Source organism: Vigna angularis, chromosome 11 (assembly GCF_016808095.1).
Source record: "Vigna angularis cultivar LongXiaoDou No.4 chromosome 11, ASM1680809v1, whole genome shotgun sequence".
In the NCBI taxonomy this organism is placed as follows: Eukaryota; Viridiplantae; Streptophyta; class Magnoliopsida; order Fabales; family Fabaceae; genus Vigna; species Vigna angularis.
In genome coordinates, this window is record NC_068980.1 from 1,766,250 (window position 1) to 1,788,762 (window position 22,513).

The window sequence follows — 22,513 nt, forward strand, 5'->3', positions numbered from 1 at the left end:
GAATCCAAACAGCAGAGCCCTTTCTTCTTCCTCGCGAGTCATCCATGGCATTCCCAGAATCACCTGAAACTCAGACAAATCCAGAAAATGCGAGCAACCCCAATCACAAATCGCTCCGTGCCGGAAGACGCACACCGAGTTCGCTACGACCAATCGAGAACCACGGCCAAGCGAAATCCCAAATCGCGAGTGCTGTGACAAATCCTAAATCGCCCAAGCCTCTCCACCGTCGCGCCTTCATCTCGCAAGCTCCACAGCAGCAATGCCATCCTCCATCAACGACACCTTCAACGCGCAAAATCCTTGCAAGCCGCAACATCCTCCCTCGCATCATCACCGTCATCCAGATGCGCCATCACGTGCAACAGACCTGCAAATCCAAAAACACAGCAAAAACTCCATTCGCCACCTGCAAGAGAGCAACCCTTCCCTTCTCGCGTTCTTGGCTCATGACGGCGTAAGATAGAAGAGCAAAATCGTGGTGCAAGTGTAGGGGCAAGTTTCCCCAATCTGGCAAACCCTAATTTGGGGTGGAAGGGGTTTGAACGTGTCAGATTCTTATTGGCCAGATAAAAAGAAAAGCAACGTGGGAGAGAGTGAAGAGGGAAGCTGACATAAAACGTGGCCTCGCCGTTTGCCACATCAAACAAAAGTTAACGCCGTTCAATTTTAAGGAGTAATAGTAATAGTTTCAAAACTATTAAGACTAAAAGCAATCAAAGTTTCGAGTAGGGACTAAATCCAAAATCGTGTGATACTTAAGGGACAAAAAACATATTTAATCCTTTAATCAACCTATTTTAAAATTTTATAATATTTGGTCTCATTATTTTAACATACCAACTCTAATATTCTATTTTCTAGATTCTTATGCAAAATAATCATGTCAAAGCAATTCCCAAAAAAAAAAAGAAAAAAAAGTTGATTTTGTTCTTAACACCCCGAGAAACTAAACTAACTAAAATTTAGATATGTATGAAAGTCGCTTACATTATTATTGTTAGGTGCCTAATAATATGTTATTTTTGTTCATTACTACCTAATTTCATAATCTATTTATTATTTATTAAGCAACTATTTCAATGAAGTCATATTTAATACAATTGCTCATACATGTTTGCATTAAATTAAGAGAATTATGACCAGAGTAAATTCGCTAATATTATCTGTATAAGAATTAATAAAAATATATTTATTTTCTCAATAAATGTACAATTTTATTTAAAAATACATATTAATTAATATAAATATAAATTAAAGATAGAATAACTAATGTTGTATTAAAAGTCTGTAATATGATTTAATTTAGTACTTTTTTGGAAGTATGAAATATTATGAGATGACTTATAGAACTTAAGAAAAAAATTAAATATTATCTAACGATTTTACAACTATAAATAATTAAGAATAATGATAAAGAATATTAAAATTTAAAAGAATATATCCAATACTAATGTATTTATGAATATTTCAACTATTTTTTTAAACCTTTTTAGGAGAGAAAAAAATTAAAATTATATTTTCATAAAATTAAATTAATTTAGTTTATGCATATAAAATTTTTCTTATATAAATTATTTTATCGTTAAGTTAAGCATAAGTAAATTGTAATTAAAAAAAAGTTTTAGTTTTACGCATTAAAAAATTACAAACTTCCCATACCTATACGGTTTCTAGATCTCTCTCATTTCGGTGTATGTTCAATTTATGCATGTGTCCCTTCCACTAGAAGTCTGCCAGGAACCGCTCTTTGTTTGTGTCCCTTACATTTCGTGTCTCTTGCACCGACAATCACTCCCACCTTCGTCATTGTCCGGATGTCACATTTAAGATCTTAAAAAATTCAGTTTTTGCATAATAAAGGTCCCAGATTCGTGAATTTCAAATTTATCTATGCTACCAATTATCATATTAGTATATAGTCTTTCCTTTTTAATTTCAAATTTTAAAATGACATGATAAAAATTTAAACACAGACATTATCATGATGTATTTATATAAATTATATCATAATTAAATTAGTTTTTATACTGTAATTTATCAAACCGTAAAAGATTACAACGCTAAGAACCAAACTCACAAGAATATATTAAAAATATATAATAATAATATCTACAATAGAAAAAACATAATAAATATCAAAATAATTTTGTTTTATTTTTATGAAGATCCTATATTCACGATGTTATGATAAATATTAAAATATTTTATTTTATTTTATATATTGTGTAATATAAATTAAATTCTTCCGTCAGAACGTATGATGAAATTTAATGTATTTCGTTATCTCAATGTCTAAGTGAATCTCAACAAAAAAATATTATTACTTAGTATTTGATTTTTGTCATACATCAAATATTCAACGAAACCATTATTAACAAAAACTGTAAATATTTTTGTATTTTCTTTTTACAAAAATTACAAATCTTCTAATATAATTTTTCCAGCAAAAATTCCTAATATTATCATATAATTATTCTAAACAAAATTGCAAACTATAATTATATAAAATTATATAAAATGATAAATATAAACTATCTAATAATATTATAATAGAAATTGTGATTTGATTGTGATTAGAATTATCTTATATAATATCAATTTATTGATAGGATCTAAAACTAGCTTGGTTTATTAAATAAAGAAGTTAAGATTTTAATAAATTATTATATTTTTTTTTATTTGTTTGGGCTTTATCTTTCATTCCTTGGGCTTTATCTTTCATTTCTTCTTATTTAAAAGGAAATATATTCCATCACTGCTGTAAATCATCATTTCCTTCAAGTTTCATGATCCATACAACCATTTTCTTACAGAAATATTATTTATTTTTACAAACAATGGAGGTAGAAACTAAAGTTTTTCAAAGATCATCACCAATAACATGTATGGATTGGATGAATGGAAATTGTTCAAAAGGTGAAAAATGTCCAAACTTACATTGGTGGATTGACACCAACAACTTTCACAATAAGGAGGTGAGTTCTTTTTCTTGCATGAATGTAATTATTTTTTCGTTATAAATCAATAGTTATATTTTAATCCAAGGCTATCCGTTGTGTTTGTCGTTGTCATTTTTTTGATATATTAAGAAGTGATTCCAGTTTTGAAGCTTGCTATACTCTCTTTCGAAGTGATTTTCTATTGTTTATCAATCCATGTATAATATTAATTATATTATATGTATTATTTTAATGAAGAAAAGGCATTCATTCATAACATGCTTTTCTTATCATTTTTCAATAATATAAAAGCTATTTTTATTATTATAATTGTTATTCTGTTATTAGTGTTTTTATTTTATTTTCATTTGTAGTGAGATGTTAAAAGTTTATGTTTATTTCGTTTTTTACATCATTTTACATTATAGTTTACTCATCAGTTTTTACAAAAACTTTTTCTAGATAAATAAATCAAGGACGGCAAGATTAGTACGTTGGATTCCGCCTCCAAAGGGATTTATAAAGATTAATTGTGATGGAGCTTACACTTATAATGGAAAAAAGGTAGCTGCGGGAGGTATTATTAGAAATTCTGATGGTGAATTTCTTTTTGCCTTCTCTAGTGTCTTAAGAGTTGACTCAGCAGCAGAGGCTGAATTATTCGCGATTAAGCTTGGAATGGAAATAGCTATATCAATGGGATACAAAAATATGATTGTTGAAAGTGATTGTCTAACAGCCATACAACTTATTAACAGGAGAGCCCTCCAACAAGGCCATCATTTTTATGCTCTTGTCTCCTCAATAATTCATATGGATGCAATGGTTGATTACATTACTTGGAATCATGTGTTTAGAGAAACCAACTCAGTAGCAGATAGTCTTGCTAAATATGGATTATCATTACCTTTTAGCTCACCTGTAATTCTTTTTAAGTTTGCCCCCACTTTTATTTTCTTTTCCTTACATATGGATAAAATTGGAAAAATGTACTCTCGCTAAATGCATTTTTTCATAAATAAAAATAATTCTATTGGATTCCTTATTTCTTTTATTTTCAATTAGTAGAAACACACTCTTGTGCAAGCCATCTTACATCATTTTTACATTTGCATAAACTACATACATTGTATCTCATGTTTTAATATAAATGTATCATCTTAACTCTGAGTTCTATATTTGTTCAGTGACATCTTCTAATCATAATGTGAATATCTATTTATGATTACTTGTTGGGAAACTTCACACACTACACAGTGAGCTTGACACATTGACAGATAAGGAAGATAATATTTGAGAGGTTATATACAAACTTTCTTTTAACTTTTACATACTACATATTTACACTTTCTTTATCAAAATATAATATTTTTGTTTAATTAGGATTTATATTTTTCATCATTTTTATGTTTGGGTTTTGGTTCTGCTTTTAAGTTTTGGAAGGACGAACAGAAAGTATCATCTGTTTCTAAACTAATGCTTTGATGTTTATTCATTTTTGGTTTTGGAGAAAACTACACTTTGCTACATCAAGTATTATTTTAATTTTTTATTAACCTTTGTCAATAATAAATCAAAGAGAAATATATTTTATTTTAATTTAATATGTTTTTATACAGTAATAAATGGTGAAGTTTATTATATAGCAATTTGTATTATAAATGCACAGTAGTTCTTTATAAGGTGGAACCAATAATAGTCGTTGTAATAACGAGTGCTTATAAAAGATATTTTTCTTGTATTTTTTAAAATATTTTTCTGTTATAGGGTTTAGAAAATACAATTATGTTTTTACAATAAAATATGTTTTTATTATGTATTCAACAATATTTTAGAAAATACAGTTTTGGATTTTAAGATCTATATGTTGATTTAATAAAATTTACTTTATATAATTAGTCCTTCAAGTTTTAACTCGTAATTCTGTTCTAACATCAATCAATTTAAACTTCTTTTATGTGCTAGTTCTTAAACAGGTGGAATGTCTTTCACTCAATTGATTAAACTTTGAAAAAAAAAATTCTTAATTTGTGATATTTTGGATTTTGTTTTTATTAAAGGATTGAAATGGATTTGACGGGGAGAAGTATAAAACTTGGTTTACTATGATTTTAGGATAGTCTTGTATGAACTAAAAAGTCAATGAATAATATAAAGTAATATCAATTGGGATGTTGGTAAGTAATTCGGTTTTTATCAATATTTGTATTTATTTATTGTAAGATTCATGAAAAAAAAAAGATATATATATATATATATATATATAGTAGTAAATTTTAGTATTTTATTATTAATAATAATTTTAATGGATAGAAAATTGTAAATTTTGGATATAAAATTATAGTAATTTTAGAAGGAGAGGTTCAAATTTTTGGTAACTTATTTAGTAAATTTTTTTAAATTGAATAGTAAAAAGTAAATAGTAAATAGTAAAAAGTAAATAGTAAAAATAAATTTTCAGCATTAAGATTTCTTAGCATGGAAGAAAGTAGTAGGTAGAAATTAGGATCAGATTTGGTGAGAAAATGATTGAAATATTATTTTTAAATAATATTAAAATAATAAATAATATTAAAATATTAATGAATAGTAAATTTTTTTTTACCTATAAATAGCCATAGGAGGGAAGGTTATTTTGCACCAAGAGAAGAGAAATCAAGTGAGAGCTTGAGAAATAGAGAAGAAAGAGTTAGGAAAAATTTTTAGTTGCAAGAAGAGTAGAGGTTCTGAAGGGTTTCGGGAGAAACAAATTCGGAGCAGGAGATTAAGTCTGGAATAGAGGTAGGGGAGCTAACTTTTCTGTGCTTTTATATTATGATTTAGTATTTCTATGCTTTTATATTATAACTTAGTATTGTTTTATTACTATTCATATATTGAAATTCTGTATGAATACTGTTAATGCTTACTGTATGTTTATCTATATTGAAATTCGGTGTTAATATTATATGTTGTTGTTTTGAATCTGTAAATAAGAAATTTGTTAAAAACTAGTTGAGGAACACTTTGGCTAAGGAAAGACTTGGTACTTAAGTTGTCCATTGTGACGCACCTCTCTTTCCTGGAAGTCTACTCGACAAGTTTTTAACTTAAATCCTATTTAACAGATTTTGTATTGTTAAAATATTGTGCAATATATCTTGTTGGAATGGAAATGTTTGATGAATTCATGTTTTTGTGGTAGATATGGAATTATGAATTATAATTGTGATAATTGCATTTTATTATATTGCAATTGAATTTATGCATCTAAACATGATATAAGTGATATAGGGAGATTTTGTAGGGGTATAATGTGAGTTGAGGAATATGAGTATGGTATGAGTCTCGTGGAGAGATTCAGTAATATTATGGTATTTGTGTATATGTTGATGTTGAGGGTCCCGTAGTTGGAGGCTATCCTGATACTCTAATAATAATCCAGTCTCAAGTAGAGAGGGATGAATTATGTGGTGAGAGGAGCAGGAGGTCCTGGTCTATGTGCCGGTTTTGGACATAGTGAGGGGACTAACCTTGTGAATGGTATGAAGTATTTTGGAAGTGTATTTGTAAGAAGAAGTAGAAGTCATTCCAAGTGCATAACCTCCCGTGACCGCTCATCAACGTATCATCCGGATGAGTGTCTATTGGGTATTGTGGTGTCTATTGGGTATTGTGAGACGAGTGTCTAATAGGAATTGTGGTATGAGGGTGTCGAACATAATTATTATATGATGTTTATATCAAGGTAATTATACATGTTTTAAATGATTTGTTGCATGTTAACTCACCCTACTTGTTTGTGTTTGTTTTGTGTTTGGGTATGTGCGATGATCGTATAATTCGTTATACGGGAGCAGACGAAGGATTGTCGTCTGATCCAATGCCAATGAAGAGAGAGACAGAAGAATAAGTTAGAAGAATTCGAATTATATTTATGAGTTTATAATTGAAATCTGAGTTTAAAACATGTGTAGACATATATTAATTATGAATTTATAAGTGTGAGATTACGGGATATTACCGTAAATGTAATGTTACAATATATAAATTATGAATTATCCGGCGTGAGATATTGGCATGTTACATTAATGGTATCAGAGCGGTTCGTCCTTAAGACGACCTAAGAGTTGTGGATTAATCCTACAAACTCATATTATAAATTATGATAACAATAATTCTCTGTATGAACAGAGAGAAATGGCTCGTAGACAACCCAATCGTGAAACCCCTGAGGTACCTAGCCTTGCAAGGGCTTTAGAATCTATCGCATCCGCTCTTCAACAACAGGGAGCTGCTTTAATGCAACAGCACACAACGGCCCTACAACAGTTAGAAGCGGCCAGACTAAATTCTGAAGCGAGCCAAAGACAACATGCGGAAACCTTAAGACAACTAGCCGAGAATGGCACCCATATGGAAGCTCAACCTCAGAGAGTTCAGGAATGGACCTTAGAAAATTTTCTGCAACATCGTCCAGCTATTTTTAATGGGAAAACGAGTCCGGATGAAGCTGATCTCTGGATAAGGAACTTGGAAAAGATTTTTGAAGCAAAGAGGTGTCCACCCGAAACTAGGTTGGCATACTCTGAGTATCAGCTATCTGGGGAAGCAGCACACTGGTGGAACAACACAAAGCTGGTATTAGAGGAAAGTGGTGAGATTATAACTTGGGAAATTTTTAAGAATAAATTTTATGCTGAGTACTTTCCAGACAGTGTGAGACATTTGAAAGAGGTGGAGTTCTTGCAGCTGGTGCAAGGCAACAAATCCGTAGCTGAATATGCAGACAGGTTCAAACACTTGGTTCGTTTCTACACCCAACCGTCAAATGAAGAATGGAGGTGCAGGAAATTCAAAAATGGATTGAGAGCAAACATTCAACTAGCTGTGAATCCTTTAGCTATTAAGGAGTTTGCTGCTTTAGTAGAACATGCCAAAGCTGTAGAAAGGTTAATAAGTGAGATTGAAGTTCAGAAGTTACCAAGGGTAGGAGGACCATCTGGATCACGAGTTGAACGACATGTAAAGAATCGACCTTATGACAGACCACAACCTCAGAGGAATCCTCATCAGCAACAACACCAACAGAGAATAATCCAATGTTTCGTCTGCGGAGGACCTCATCTGAAAAGCGTCTGTCCACAAGTTAATCTACGCAACAAGTGTTTTCTTTGCGGAGCTGAAGGACATTTTGCTAGAGATTGTTTCTCTAACAGAAGAGGAACAACTCAACCTCAACAACCGCCTCAACAGGGAAGGACTGACAATAAACCACAAGCGACTGGGAGAGTCTATGCCTTAACGGGAGCAGAAGCTGCCAAATCAGGTACTCTCATCATTGGATGTTGTAATATAGCTGGTAGAGACTTGAATGTATTGTTTGATTCTGGAGCGACACACTCCTTTTTGTCTGAAACTCTTATTCAAGAGTTGAACCTACCTGTAAAATAGCTGCAGTATGATCTTATAGTATCTACACCGGCCTCTAAATTGATAAAAACATCAAGGATGTGTCCTCAATGTCCAATCATTGTAGAAGGACGTAGGTTCAAAGTACATCTTATATCTTTACCTCTACAAGGTTTAGATGTAATCCTAGGAATGGATTGGTTATCTACCAATCGTATCCTTATAGACTGTAACAAGAAGGAGTTAATTTTCCCTGATCCTGAAGAAGCGGAGTTGTTGTCATTACAACAAGTGTTGAAGGAAGTAAAAGATGGATCTCTGTGTTTCATTATCTTGACTCATGTGGAAATTGAGAAAGATAAACAAAATCTTGATATTCCCATAGTTAATGAGTTTAGTGATGTATTCCCAGAAGAAATACCAGGATTACCACCTCAACGAGAAGTAGAATTTTCCATCGATTTAATACCTGGAGCTGGACCCGTATCGATATCTCCATATCGAATGGCCCCCGCAGAGTTGGCAGAGCTGAAGAAGCAAATTGAAGAGTTATTGGAAAAACAATTCATCCGACCAAGCGTATCACCATGGGGAGCACCGGTACTGCTAGTGAAGAAGAAAGATGGTAGCTCTAGATTGTGTGTTGACTACAGGCAGTTGAACAAGCTAACCATTAAGAACAAGTATCCTTTGCCTAGGATTGACGATTTGATGGATCAGTTGCATGGAGCTCAAGTATTTTCAAAGATAGATCTAAGGTCTGGATATCATCAACTTTTGGTTAAAGCTGAAGATGTACAGAAGACTGCTTTTAGATCAAGATACGGGCATTACGAGTATGTAGTTATGCCATTCGGGGTAACTAATGCTCCAGCTTTGTTCATGGATTACATGAACAGAATCTTTCAACCCTTTTTAGATAAGTTTGTCGTAGTCTTTATAGATGACATACTTATTTATTCCAAAAGTCGAGAAGAACATGAGAGGCACCTAAGAATTGTGCTTGAGATCTTGAGAGAAAAGAAACTATATGCAAAGTTGTCAAAGTGTGAATTCTGGATACACGAGGTACAATTCTTGGGACATGTTATATCAGCTCAAGGCATAGCAGTGGATCCAACCAAGGTGGAAGCAGTGCTACGGTGGGAGAAACCAAAGACTACGACGGAAATACGAAGCTTTGTGGGTTTAGCTGGATACTATAGAAAATTTATAGAAGGTTTTTCTAAAATAGTAGCGCCTTTAACCCAGCTAACTCGCAAAGATCAACCGTTTGTTTGGACAGATAAGTGTGAGAAAAGCTTCCTGGAATTAAAGCATAGGTTGACAAGTGCACCAATATTGATTATCCCGAATCCAAGTAAATCTTTTGAGATTTATTGTGATGCTTCACACCAGGGGTTAGGATGTGTGCTTATGCAAGAAAGGAAGGTGGTGGCTTATGCTTCAAGACAATTAAAGGTTCATGAGAAGAATTATCCTACTCATGATCTAGAATTGGCAGCAGTAGTATTTTCTCTGAAGATTTGGCGACACTATCTTTATGGTGTCCAATTTCAAGTATTCAGCGATCACAAAAGTTTGAAGTACCTATTTGACCAAAAAGAGCTAAATATGAGGCAAAGGCGGTGGATGGAGTTTTTAAAGGATTATGACTTCAAACTTTTGTACCATCCGGGAAAGGCGAATGTAGTAGCTGATGCTTTGAGTAGGAAGATGGTACATGTTTCTCATATGATGATCAAAGAATTGGAATTGGTGGAGAAATTCAGAGATCTCAAGCTACATATGGAATATGAAGTAGATTTCATTAGATGTAGTAATTTGACTATATCTAGCGACTTTCTAACTTTAATCAAAGAGAAACAATTGGTGGATCCTAACCTGAAAGAGATAGCAGAAATGATCAAAACAGAATCAATTAAAGAGTTTAGGTTAGGACCTGATGGAGTATTAAAATTTAGAAGTAGAATATGTGTACCAGACAATGCAGAAATAAAAAGATTAATCCTTGAAGAAGGACACAAGAGTCGTTTTAGCATGCATCCCGACATGACTAAAATGTATCAAGATCTTAAGGAGTCCTTTTGGTGGCCAGGAATGAAGAAGGAAGTAGCACAGTTTGTAGCAGCTTGTTTGACTTGCCAAAAGGCAAAAGTGGAACACCAAAGGCCTGGAGGAATGCTACAACAATTAGACATACCAGAGTGGAAATGGGATAGCATTGCTATGGATTTTGTTACCCATTTACCACGAACAATAAAGGGTAATGATGCCATCTGGGTCATCATTGATCGATTGACAAAAAGTGCTCACTTCTTGGCAATAAATCTGAGAATGTCAATGACTAAGCTGACACAATTGTACATAAAGGAAATAGTGAGATTGCACGGTATACCTTCTAGCATTGTGTCAGACAGAGACCCAAGATTTACTTCTAGATTCTGGCAAACCTTACAGGAAGCTATGGGCAGTAAATTACGAATGAGTTCCGCATATCATCCCCAAACTGATGGACAATCTGAAAGGACTATCCAGTCATTAGAAGATCTGTTGAGAACTTGTGTATTAGATCATCTTGGTAGTTGGGATGAAATACTTCCTCTTGTGGAATTTACCTATAACAACAGTTTCCAAGCAAGTATAGGTATGGCACCTTATGAGGCTCTGTATGGCAGACGATGTCAAACTCCGTTATGCTGGTATCAAGATGGTGAATCAGTTTTAATAGGACTTGAGCTACTACAACAAACCACCAACAAAGTAAAATTGATACGGGAAAGAATGAAGGCTTCTCAGAGTAGACAAAAATCGTATGCAGATCAAAGGAGGAGACCATTAGAGTTTGCGGCTGGGGACCATGTTTTTCTGCGAGTAACTTCAACCACGGGTGTTGGAAGAGCACTTCGCTCCAGGAAACTTTCTCCTAAGTTCATTGGTCCATACCAAATTTTGAGACGAATTGGGCTAGTCGCTTACGAGATTGCGCTACCCCCTCAATTGGCCAATCTTCATTCAGTTTTTCATGTCTCCCAACTAAGAAAGTATGTACCTGACCCTTCTCACATTATAGAAATAGAGGAGATTCAAATCCGAGAGGACCTCTCAGTAGAAGTACAACCTGTTTGTATAGAAGATACTAAAACAAAGGAACTTAGAGGAAAAACTATTAATTTAGTCAGGGTAGTTTGGGATAAGAGGACAGGTGACTCTACATGGGAACTAGAAGAAGAGATGAAGCAATTATATCCTCAACTATTTTCTTGAAGTATAGAATTTTCGGGGACGAAAACTTTTGTTGTTGGGGAGAATGTAAGATTCATGAAAAAAAAAAGATATATATATATATATATATATATATATATATATATAGTAGTAAATTTTAGTATTTTATTATTAATAATAATTTTAATGGATAGAAAATTGTAAATTTTGGATATAAAATTATAGTAATTTTAGAAGGAGAGGTTCAAATTTTTGGTAACTTATTTAGTAAATTTTTTTAAATTGAATAGTAAAAAGTAAATAGTAAATAGTAAAAAGTAAATAGTAAAAATAAATTTTCAGCATTAAGATTTCTTAGCATGGAAGAAAGTAGTAGGTAGAAATTAGGATCAGATTTGGTGAGAAAATGATTGAAATATTATTTTTAAATAGTATTAAAATAATAAATAATATTAAAATATTAATGAATAGTAAATTTTTTTTTACCTATAAATAGCCATAGGAGGGAAGGTTATTTTGCACCAAGAGAAGAGAAATCAAGTGAGAGCTTGAGAAATAGAGAAGAAAGAGTTAGGAAAAATTTTTAGTTGCAAGAAGAGTAGAGGTTCTGAAGGGTTTCGGGAGAAACAAATTCGGAGCAGGAGATTAAGTCTGGAATAGAGGTAGGGGAGCTAACTTTTCTGTGCTTTTATATTATGATTTAGTATTTCTATGCTTTTATATTATAACTTAGTATTGTTTTATTACTATTCATATATTGAAATTCTGTATGAATACTGTTAATGCTTACTGTATGTTTATCTATATTGAAATTCGGTGTTAATATTATATGTTGTTGTTTTGAATCTGTAAATAAGAAATTTGTTAAAAACTAGTTGAGGAACACTTTGGCTAAGGAAAGACTTGGTACTTAAGTTGTCCATTGTGACGCACCTCTCTTTCCTGGAAGTCTACTCGACAAGTTTTTAACTTAAATCCTATTTAACAGATTTTGTATTGTTAAAATATTGTGCAATATATCTTGTTGGAATGGAAATGTTTGATGAATTCATGTTTTTGTGGTAGATATGGAATTATGAATTATAATTGTGATAATTGCATTTTATTATATTGCAATTGAATTTATGCATCTAAACATGATATAAGTGATATAGGGAGATTTTGTAGGGGTATAATGTGAGTTGAGGAATATGAGTATGGTATGAGTCTCGTGGAGAGATTCAGTAATATTATGGTATTTGTGTATATGTTGATGTTGAGGGTCCCGTAGTTGGAGGCTATCCTGATACTCTAATAATAATCCAGTCTCAAGTAGAGAGGGATGAATTATGTGGTGAGAGGAGCAGGAGGTCCTGGTCTATGTGCCGGTTTTGGACATAGTGAGGGGACTAACCTTGTGAATGGTATGAAGTATTTTGGAAGTGTATTTGTAAGAAGAAGTAGAAGTCATTCCAAGTGCATAACCTCCCGTGACCGCTCATCAACGTATCATCCGGATGAGTGTCTATTGGGTATTGTGGTGTCTATTGGGTATTGTGAGACGAGTGTCTAATAGGAATTGTGGTATGAGGGTGTCGAACATAATTATTATATGATGTTTATATCAAGGTAATTATACATGTTTTAAATGATTTGTTGCATGTTAACTCACCCTACTTGTTTGTGTTTGTTTTGTGTTTGGGTATGTGCGATGATCGTATAATTCGTTATACGGGAGCAGACGAAGGATTGTCGTCTGATCCAATGCCAATGAAGAGAGAGACAGAAGAATAAGTTAGAAGAATTCGAATTATATTTATGAGTTTATAATTGAAATCTGAGTTTAAAACATGTGTAGACATATATTAATTATGAATTTATAAGTGTGAGATTACGGGATATTACCGTAAATGTAATGTTACAATATATAAATTATGAATTATCCGGCGTGAGATATTGGCATGTTACATTTATTCTATCCTCTTTGAATGTGTTGATTAACAACGTTGTCGATAATATATATATATATATATATATATATATATATATATATATATATATATATATATGTGTGTGTGTGTGTTAAATTATAATATATAAAAAAAATTCAATTAATTAAAAATAATAATATTATTATTATAATGAAATAATATTAATAACAGTTAGTTAATTAAAGAGAAAAAAAGAGGAAAAAAGAAAGTGAGATAAGGTTACATTTAGACAAGCCGCAATTCATAATTTTGGAGTAGAAATCCATAATAAATGGAATGTGAACAATAATAAGAAAAATCAAATTAAAAATACAATTATAACCAAACATTTTATAAAGAAGTGTGAGTCGATGGAAAGAAAGTGAAAGGAGATAGACAATGAATAAGTGGGAGGAGTGCGAGAAAAAAAAGTAGGAATATCTTGAAATTTTTAATTTAACTCGAATAACCGGTGGCAAGGGAATAATATATTTATGATTTATTATATATATATAAAGAGAAATATAAGTTATTTTTATAATTTTATTGTAAATAATACTTTATTTTGAAAAAAGTTAAATTAAAAAAAATCAAATACAAAAGTAATTGTTTAAAGGATAAAATGTAAAAACAAATGTGTTCTAATAATAGAATAGATATTAGAAATTTTATGTTTCTATTTAATGTATTATATAGTATATTAATACATGTAAGTTTGTATATGATTTGTTTTATCACAGATGTTTCATAATGTCAACCCTCCACTGACATAAATCTAAATTTAACATAACAATATAATATTTAAATCAATTGTTTATAACTTTCATTTAAATCGCTGTTATTATTATTATTATATATGTGTATAGTGTATGACTTATGCATGATATAAGATAAGTCGACAATTGTCGAAGAAACGTAACACTATGAGGATAAAAAAAAGAAAGTAAAAGGTAAATACATTGAAAGACTTTATGTTATATGCATTTCCAAATATATTGAAGTGACAAATAATATAGAATTAAAAAATCATAGGAGACAATTAGAGTCTGCAAAGTTTGACCGTTGACTATGTGTGTTTGTACACTCTTCTATTCCAGATATTTAGCATTCTGATTGTATAAGTGATGGTCACATGTCCGTACATGTGTAGGTGAATAATATTGATTACTTACGACTAAAGTTTATGAAGACAATTATTTGGATCACCAACAATATTTGTTTACTCCCTCAAGTCTTGTCTTGTCGAGTGAATGAATCTCTATAACCTCAATTTTTGTCATTTATTTCTTTAAAGTTATCAATCATATTCAACTTTAATTCTTAGCAAAACCAACCTTTTTACATACAAATTATTAAAAATATTATCTTCCTTTCATTACTTGTTATAAAACTATACAATAAGACCTTATCCTTATCATTATTTGAGACAGGATCAAAGACCATAGTGTTCTCGGGCTTCGCACAAACAAAAAGAAGGAAAAACTTTAGTATTAGACAGAATGAATTGTACAAAATAAATAAAATAAAAGAATAAAAACTTTAATCAAAGATAACTTTTAATGGTTAATTATTATTTAATTAGTTATTACATTTTAACTTATTTTGTTAGTTGTGAAAATGAAACAAAGTATATAAGTTTCCCATCTCTAAATAAATAAATAAATTTGGATTTTAGGTATTAGGATTATGAAAATCATATTTTTTTTTAAACTAAAATTATTTTATTAAAACAGATCCATTTTAAAAATGAAGAGATATTCGTTTTAGATTATGTGAAGAGAAAACACGGTGACGTGTAATGGCGTGAAGCCCACGTAAGGTAGGTGGGGCCCACCATATGTTCCACGTGTCTTGTTACTGATCTCTCTAATCCGTAAAGCACATTCATTGGCCTTTTCTAGAGTCCTAATTTGATCCAAACACCTCCCAATCACTTCACCACAAATTAAATCTAATCAAATACTATCCATCCATTGCCGATAATTGCGCATTCTTTCTTTTACATTAAACAATTCAGATTTAAATTACTGTTTCATGAATGAAATTCAATGCATATAATATTTATTTTATATTTAACATGCAGTTTTCATATTATTGAAAGTTCGATTATATAATAACCAAAGAATTAAATTAAATATTGGTGCTCAAATATTTCCGCACTGAAGAGTCAAAGTCAAGCACAAAAAGCTGTCTCAGAACTTTTTTTATAATTTAGGATAGAGATTGAAAAAAAAGAAATCCTTATCCAAATAAATAATGCTACTAGATAACTTTGATTGAAAGAATATAACATAATACCACAGTCTCAGAATAATTATCACTATCTTTATTAAACAGAAGCATTTTTTAAGACGTCAAATAGAAAGTAACTTTCAGATTTAATTTTTATTTTCTTAAAATTGTATTAATGAATCATTTTCATGATAAGAAGAGGTGATATTCATGCTGTTGATTATTTAAAATATTTGTGCAACGGGAATAAAGAAATTGTCCTAATGACTTAAATGAAGGAAAACGTTATATTAATTTTTTTTTTTGTATGTCAATTAAAGCAAAGTGCCGTTTTGTTTAACCAAACTTAACCTTATTTAGAACATTATATAAAGATTTTCTCTTTGTTCATATTTTATTTTTTATTATATTTTTGATGATATTTTTTACAATTAATTTTATTATTTTTTAAAATTATTATTTTTTTATTTAATCATTTTCTTTTTCAATTGAACTAATTTTTAAATTAAAATAATTATTTTTAGTAAAATAAATACAAATAATCTATAACAATATAACAAAATTATAAAATTTAATCATATTTTATTATTATACGTGATTATTACTGAATATTAAAAAAAAAATGTACTGAACAGTGCAATATAGGCAATGTCATGGAAGCACTTTTATTTATTTATGATTAATCCATTGGCTCACTCTACAGGCACGTGTTTGGAAGTGTAATGTACGTGCCATCACGTGAGAACAACACGCTGCTATTTTTTTTTTTTCTCTGTGGACTCAGTTGAGGAGTAATCACTAGCATGCTTCCACGAAACGGCTCATATTTCTCATTTAATAAGTGTTTATGTAAATCAATTTTTTATATTAAATAAATATTTATGAAAAGGATGTACATGATTTATTTATAGGAAATATAAATATAAAATAAGTGTAAAATAAAAATAAAAAGGAATTAATTGAAGCCTTGGGAGTGATGAGAGGATGATGTATATAGAGAGATGGAAAGAAAAGGAAAAAGGAAGGAAGAGGAACCAGCGATGGAACGCGTTCCACTGACACAAAATGATAAAAGAGGCGTTAATTTAGAATTCCAGATTTAACCTCGAGGATATTCCTAAAACCCGGAATTATCCATCACCACCACCACCCTGTTCTGTGTTTTACCTTAATTAACCAAACACATGCATTCTTTCCATATCCCTTCTCTCGATTCATAGTTCCAATTTCCTTTTCCATAACCATTTTCTATTTTCCTTTCCTCTCCTTATTCCTCTTCTTCTCTTTTCTTCACTTTCTCTCTCCATCCATCCCTCCCTCCCTCCCTGGACCGAGTCACGCGGCGAGGATCGGCATGACTCGGCGGTGCTCCCACTGCAGCAACAACGGCCACAACTCCCGCACGTGCCCGTCGCGGGGGGTGGGCGCCGGCGTCAAGCTGTTCGGGGTGAGACTGACGGATGGATCAATCATAAAGAAAAGTGCCAGTATGGGAAACCTTAACCTCGCCTCCACACACCACCATTCTTCTCCCTCTTCCTCCAACCTCGCCGCCTCCTCTCCCAATCCAAGCTCTCCCTGCTCCGACCCGCCTCATGAGCCCCAAGGTTACTTGTCCGACGACCCCGCCCATATCTCCACCTTCGCTAACCGCCGCGGTGAAAGAAAAAAAGGTTCTCATGGTTTCCATTTCTCCATTTCTTTACCCTTTTATTTAGCTTATTTCGCTATAATTGGAATTGGAATCCGAATCGGAATTTATTTTATTTGTTGGTTTCACATTTTGTTTGTCCTGTTAGTTTTGTTTTTTCATTCCCTATTTGTGTTGTTTGAGGATTTCTTATTTCTTGCATTTCCTAAATGTCTATGTTAAATACCATGTTTTTTCCAACCTTCCCTGTCTTGGAACTAGTGTATTTTGGTTTTCTCCTTAGTGTTTTATGCAGTTGCTGGTCCTCCCAGGGGGCAATGGCTGTATTTAATGTCTTGATTGGTGGGTAATTTGGACGAATGCGGATCATTTATTATATAGCGTGTATGATATCATACTCCAGTTGGGAGCTCATGGCATGCCGGTTCATTGAATTTGTATGATATCATACAATTTTAACTTCAATTTTTTATCACTTGATGATAATATTGATTAAAATAATATTAACGAATTCTTACATGGGCAAGCGGTGGTATATTTCCGCATCCATTTAATTTATTTGGGATATCGAAAATTGGGGCATCCATTATGGTGCCAGCAATTAAAAAAAGAGAAGTAAATGTGCTTATTTGACAATTACTGGCATTTCTGGCTTGTGGAATCTGTTCAAACCTGATTGAGAGTTTGTTGCTTGAGTCTAATTACCTCTCTAAGCAATGTTCTTGGATGGTTTAACTAGTTTAGTTACTGTTGTTTGTTGCACATTTATTTGTTTTTGTAATTTTGGCAAACAGTAGCTTTTGTTTATTAATCATGATCTGCTTGATACCTAAATAGGCAGAGTTGGTGTGGTAATTAATTATCATGTTTGGCTTTAAGATAGACACAATCATGACTTTTGGTTATCCCCCCCTTTGGACAGGGGTCATACTTGAATGCTTAGTAGTTTAATAGAAAAATCACAGGGCTAAATGCATGAAGTATTTTCAAAGGGAAAGACAATCAAATTATGTTTATGCTTATTATTTGCATATTTATGTGAAGGTTTTAAGTTAACGTTTTATCTGAATGACTGGTGCCTTCTTTCATCTGAATGACTGGTGCCTTCTTTCATCTGAATGACTGCTGCCTTCTTTCGATACCAATCGTTGTGTAATAGCATAAATTTCATGACAACGTGTTTTCAAGTGTAGAAATTTGTTGACGAATATTCATTGATATTCTCTGCCCAATTTCAAAGCCAACAATTTTGTTGATGATTTGCTATTCGTCCTAAGGTGGCTTTGTAATTGAATTTTTTTGCTGAGAATGCTATTTATTATTCTTGATATTCCGTTCTCTGTAGGCTATAGTTTGTTTAACTAGGACCCTCTTCTTCCAGAGAGATTCAGTCACATGAAATCTTTAACTCTTGGAATGGTGATGTTCGGTTCTAATCAATGGTCAACAGATAGTTAACTTCAGTAAATTTTGTTACACTTTTAGAAGAAAAAGAAACGGATTCTTTACAATTTTACTGACAAGGAAACTGGTTTATGTACAGAAAACAACAGAAACAAGAAAAGGTAAAAAAGAGTATTTAATACGCATACAAACTCACTCATTAATTTTAGTTACAAAGGAAAGTACTACTCCCATGGTTTTTTCTTTAGGGTCCATTTTTGAAATATATTTTTGTTTTTATTTGAATTTTATATTTAAAGTTTAAGATAACCTTAATTACTTTTTATTTTGTTATATACCCTTATCTTTCTCCAAAGGAACATGAAACACACTTAAAAAGGAAGGAAGTAAGGTAATTAACTGAAATTAACTCTCTATTGACACTAATCCCATTATGTCATACCTATTACCTTATCTATAATGTTTTCTACTTTGGTACTTAGTCCCACTGTTCCTATTTAATGGTCACTTTTTGAAGGAAAAATTGTTCCTTTTTATCTGTAATTGTAAAATTTAAAAATAATACTTTTTTTTCCTATTTATGCTCTTACTTCCAATTTGATCATGCATTGAAAATTGTTTGTAAGGAGAAAACTGAAAGAAGTATAATAGTAACTTATTTAAAATCGTGTTGAAAATAAAGGATATAATGTTTTTCTTGATTTAGATGAAAGAATCTAAACAAGACAGAGGGTGGGAGTACCTTATTTTCTCACATACCCTTTTGTGTCTGGTGATTGGATTACTTTATTCAGTATTTACTCGTTTGTTTTAGGTGTTGCGTGGACTGAAGAAGAGCATAGGCTGTTCTTAATTGGTCTGCAGAAGCTGGGCAAAGGAGACTGGCGTGGCATAGCACGTAATTTTGTCGTAACAAGGACCCCTACTCAAGTAGCAAGTCATGCCCAGAAGTATTTTATCCGACAAAGTCATGCTACCAGGAGAAAGAGACGTTCCAGCCTTTTTGACATGGTTCCGGATATGGTTGGTTTTATTCATCGTATCACATCTAATTGGAAATCATGCGCACATCTTATTATGCCTCAATGTTTTCTAATGGAGGGAAAATTAGTGTCGTTCTTGCTTGTGCATGAACAGCCATACACGAGAATACATGCCATCTCTTCTCTGCTATAAGTTTAATAGTTTTTTATTCCCATTGCACATCTAGTTTCTTGTGAATACGTGTCATGTCTTTATTGAAAAACACCAAGGTTTTGCTTGGGCTGAATATCATGACAAATGACAACTTTATTGGACATTCGACTCTGGATTTTGCTTTAGATAAACTTTTCTGTTACCATGATGCACTTACAGTATTATGTATTTGTCAAGTAAATGGGTCATCTTTGTTCTTGCTGGACACTGCCAATTAGTTATGCTCTAAGATTCTTTTGTAAACGTAGTGGTAATATTTTTCCTCTGCATCTCTGGCTAACTTTTATTTTTAATCATGTCAGACTTCAGATCCACCTTCTGTGCCAGAAGAACAAGTTCTGCTTCCACCTTCTGAGAACTCGCAACCTTGTACTGGAAAATCGCAGCCTTCACTAAATCTCTCCCTCAAATCAGAATTTGAACCCATGGAAACTTCTCAAGAAAACATGGAACAGACCAATGAAACTATGATGGGATCAAACGGACTGACATCAATGGCTCCTCATGGATTCTTCCCCACTTATTTACCTGTTCCATTTCCCATATGGCCATCAGCTGCAGCTCCTTTTGAAGAAGTTAAGGGAGGAGAGACATCCCATCATCAGGTCCACAGGCCAATCCCAGTCATTGCCAAGGAACCTGTCAATGTTGACGAACTCGTGGGAATGTCTCATCTCAGCATTGGGGAAACACAGGTACGTGATAGAGAGCCTTCCCCACTTTCCTTAAAGTTGTTAGGGGAACCCTCTAGGCAGTCAGCATTCCATGCAAATGCTCCAGTTGGTGGTTCCGATTTAAAAACTGGCAAGAACAAAGCAATTCAAGCGGTTTGAGCTTTTAAGGTCTGGTGAAGATAGCAGCAGTAATTAAGCCTTCTTTTGCTCTTCTTTTCGTTTGTACTATCATATATATTTTTTTTTTCTGAGCCCTAGTGTTTAACCTTCCAATCAGTAGAGCAAGTTATATGGTGGCATGTAGCTCAGGTTAGATCAATTATTGGCAAATATTTATTCTTTCTAACTGTAAACAAATGAAGCTTTAATAATCAAATATCACCAGGAGGTCTTTGTACCTCTAGGTTTGGTTATTTAGGGTTAATTTTGATGAAGATTTCAACAAATAGTTACACCGATTGACCAAAAACAAAATAAAGTGAATTATGTAAAGTGAGTCTAATGTTTAGTAGTTGTTAAAATTAATTTATGCATCTTAATTTTTTGTACTCATTTAAATCTATACATACATTTAAAAATACTTAGGAATCAAATGTTTATTTTAATTAAACGGTTCTTATGAGTTAAAAAGTTAATCCAAATTGAGTCATAATTGTTGTCTAGCCAGTGTTCCAGCTCTCCCGCAATGTGTTGTGTGATGTACCAATTCGTATGTTTTGAAAAAAAACTGTATATGCTTTTAACAAGAATTTATGATTTATACATACGTGTAAATAACTAATAATTAGTCTTGGGTGGACAGAATTATGTGATTTGTCTAATGGATAATTCGAACTTGTCAAATTGAAAACTAATGGACTAATTTTAAATGCTGTATTATACGTCTCGTTGAGGCTGTTTTCCCATAGAAAGTATTTTTTTTTTTAAATTTTGATAACTGAAATTTAGAATTACTATCAAAATAAAATATTAATTTTGATCCGTGGATAACATTAGTAATAATTACAGTCCAATATTTTCAGTTAAGCCACATATTCAGAAATATTGTTTACTATGAGATCTCTTGACAACTTCTCCCAAAGTATATGTAAGAACACATTGTCTGGAACTATCTCGTATCATTTAAAAATGTGATGAAATTGCATGCATTTTCTGTTGACAGCAGACTAGGAGCATTATGTGGTATTATATATCATATCTTTTATAGAAAGGTTCATATTCATTAGGCTCATTTGTTTACTGGTGGTTTATTAGCTCCTTTTCCATGTTTGGTACAAGGATCTTGTCATGCATTAGGATAAAATTTTGGCGGACAGAGGAAAAGTTGCCTTTAGTGGCCATGCTTGTTGCTTTCAACAGTATCGTCCACACAGTGGATTCTGTAGATGATTAGTAGAATTGATGCTTTTGCAGAACAAGAATAACCCCCTAAAGCCACTGAGAACTGAGAAAGCAACCTCAGCAAACCTCTCCAAGATTGCATCAATTCCCACAGCCTTGATTATTCGACGATGAGAAAAGGAAAGGAAAGGAAACAACTGCTATGCTTTTTCAGGTGCTGTGAGTGTGTGACATGAAATCCATCTGAGTCACTATGTTCTGCTCCAATCACGTCCCTTTCAATGTCATTGGATCTTCCTCGATCGCTTTAGGAAATAGGAGATACAGGCAGTGTTTTCTAGTGGTATGAAAATGATCATGAAAGCAGCACCCAAACATGTTAAGATTCTAACTTTGTGTTATAGTTACTAATTAAAGCTTATTTTGTTTTGTCCAGTTTACTTTCTAGTTAAAAACATATAAAGGTTAGTTCAAGACTAATAGTTTTGCTGATGGATCCATTAGGCT

The 22,513-nt window shown here is 32.3% G+C and overlaps 2 protein-coding genes across 8 annotated transcripts; both read left to right on the forward strand.

Moving 5' to 3' along the window:
* The first annotated feature begins 7,121 nt into the window (after nt 1–7,121).
* Nucleotides 7,122–8,375, forward strand: LOC128194743 (uncharacterized). The gene has a single exon (XM_052870755.1). It carries the CDS (start codon nt 7,122–7,124, stop codon nt 8,373–8,375), a length of 1,254 nt encoding a protein of 417 aa, XP_052726715.1.
* An 8,380-nt stretch (nt 8,376–16,755) lies between these two features.
* Nucleotides 16,756–22,441, forward strand: LOC108334307 (transcription factor MYBS3). 7 transcript variants are annotated; one of them, XM_052870453.1, is made up of 4 exons: nt 16,756–17,412; nt 19,609–19,817; nt 20,294–20,686; nt 22,079–22,441. In XM_052870453.1, the coding sequence occupies exons 1-4, from the start codon at nt 17,094–17,096 to the stop codon at nt 22,178–22,180; spliced, it is 1,023 nt and encodes a 340-aa protein (XP_052726413.1). In that variant the 5' UTR covers nt 16,756–17,093; the 3' UTR covers nt 22,181–22,441. The 7 variants fall into 7 exon arrangements, with proteins under 7 accessions (XP_052726413.1, XP_052726409.1, XP_052726410.1 ...); XM_052870449.1 differs by having other exon boundaries at nt 16,757–17,412; nt 20,294–20,853; nt 21,944–22,441; XM_052870450.1 differs by having other exon boundaries at nt 16,757–17,412; nt 20,294–20,853.
* The last annotated feature ends 72 nt before the right edge of the window (nt 22,442–22,513 follow it).

What these genes read in the sequence shown, in the direction of transcription:
- LOC128194743 (XM_052870755.1), top strand. Translation starts at nt 7,122, where the DNA reads ATGGCTCGTAGACAACCCAATCGTGAAACCCCTGAGGTACCTAGCCTT.
- LOC108334307 (XM_052870449.1), top strand. Translation starts at nt 17,094, where the DNA reads ATGACTCGGCGGTGCTCCCACTGCAGCAACAACGGCCACAACTCCCGC. An exon ending in CCGCGGTGAAAGAAAAAAAG is followed by an intron (nt 17,413 to 19,608) that starts GTTCTCATGGTT and finishes CGTTTGTTTTAG; the next exon opens with GTGTTGCGTGGACTGAAGAA. An exon ending in TTGACATGGTTCCGGATATG is followed by an intron (nt 19,818 to 20,293) that starts GTTGGTTTTATT and finishes TAATCATGTCAG; the next exon opens with ACTTCAGATCCACCTTCTGT.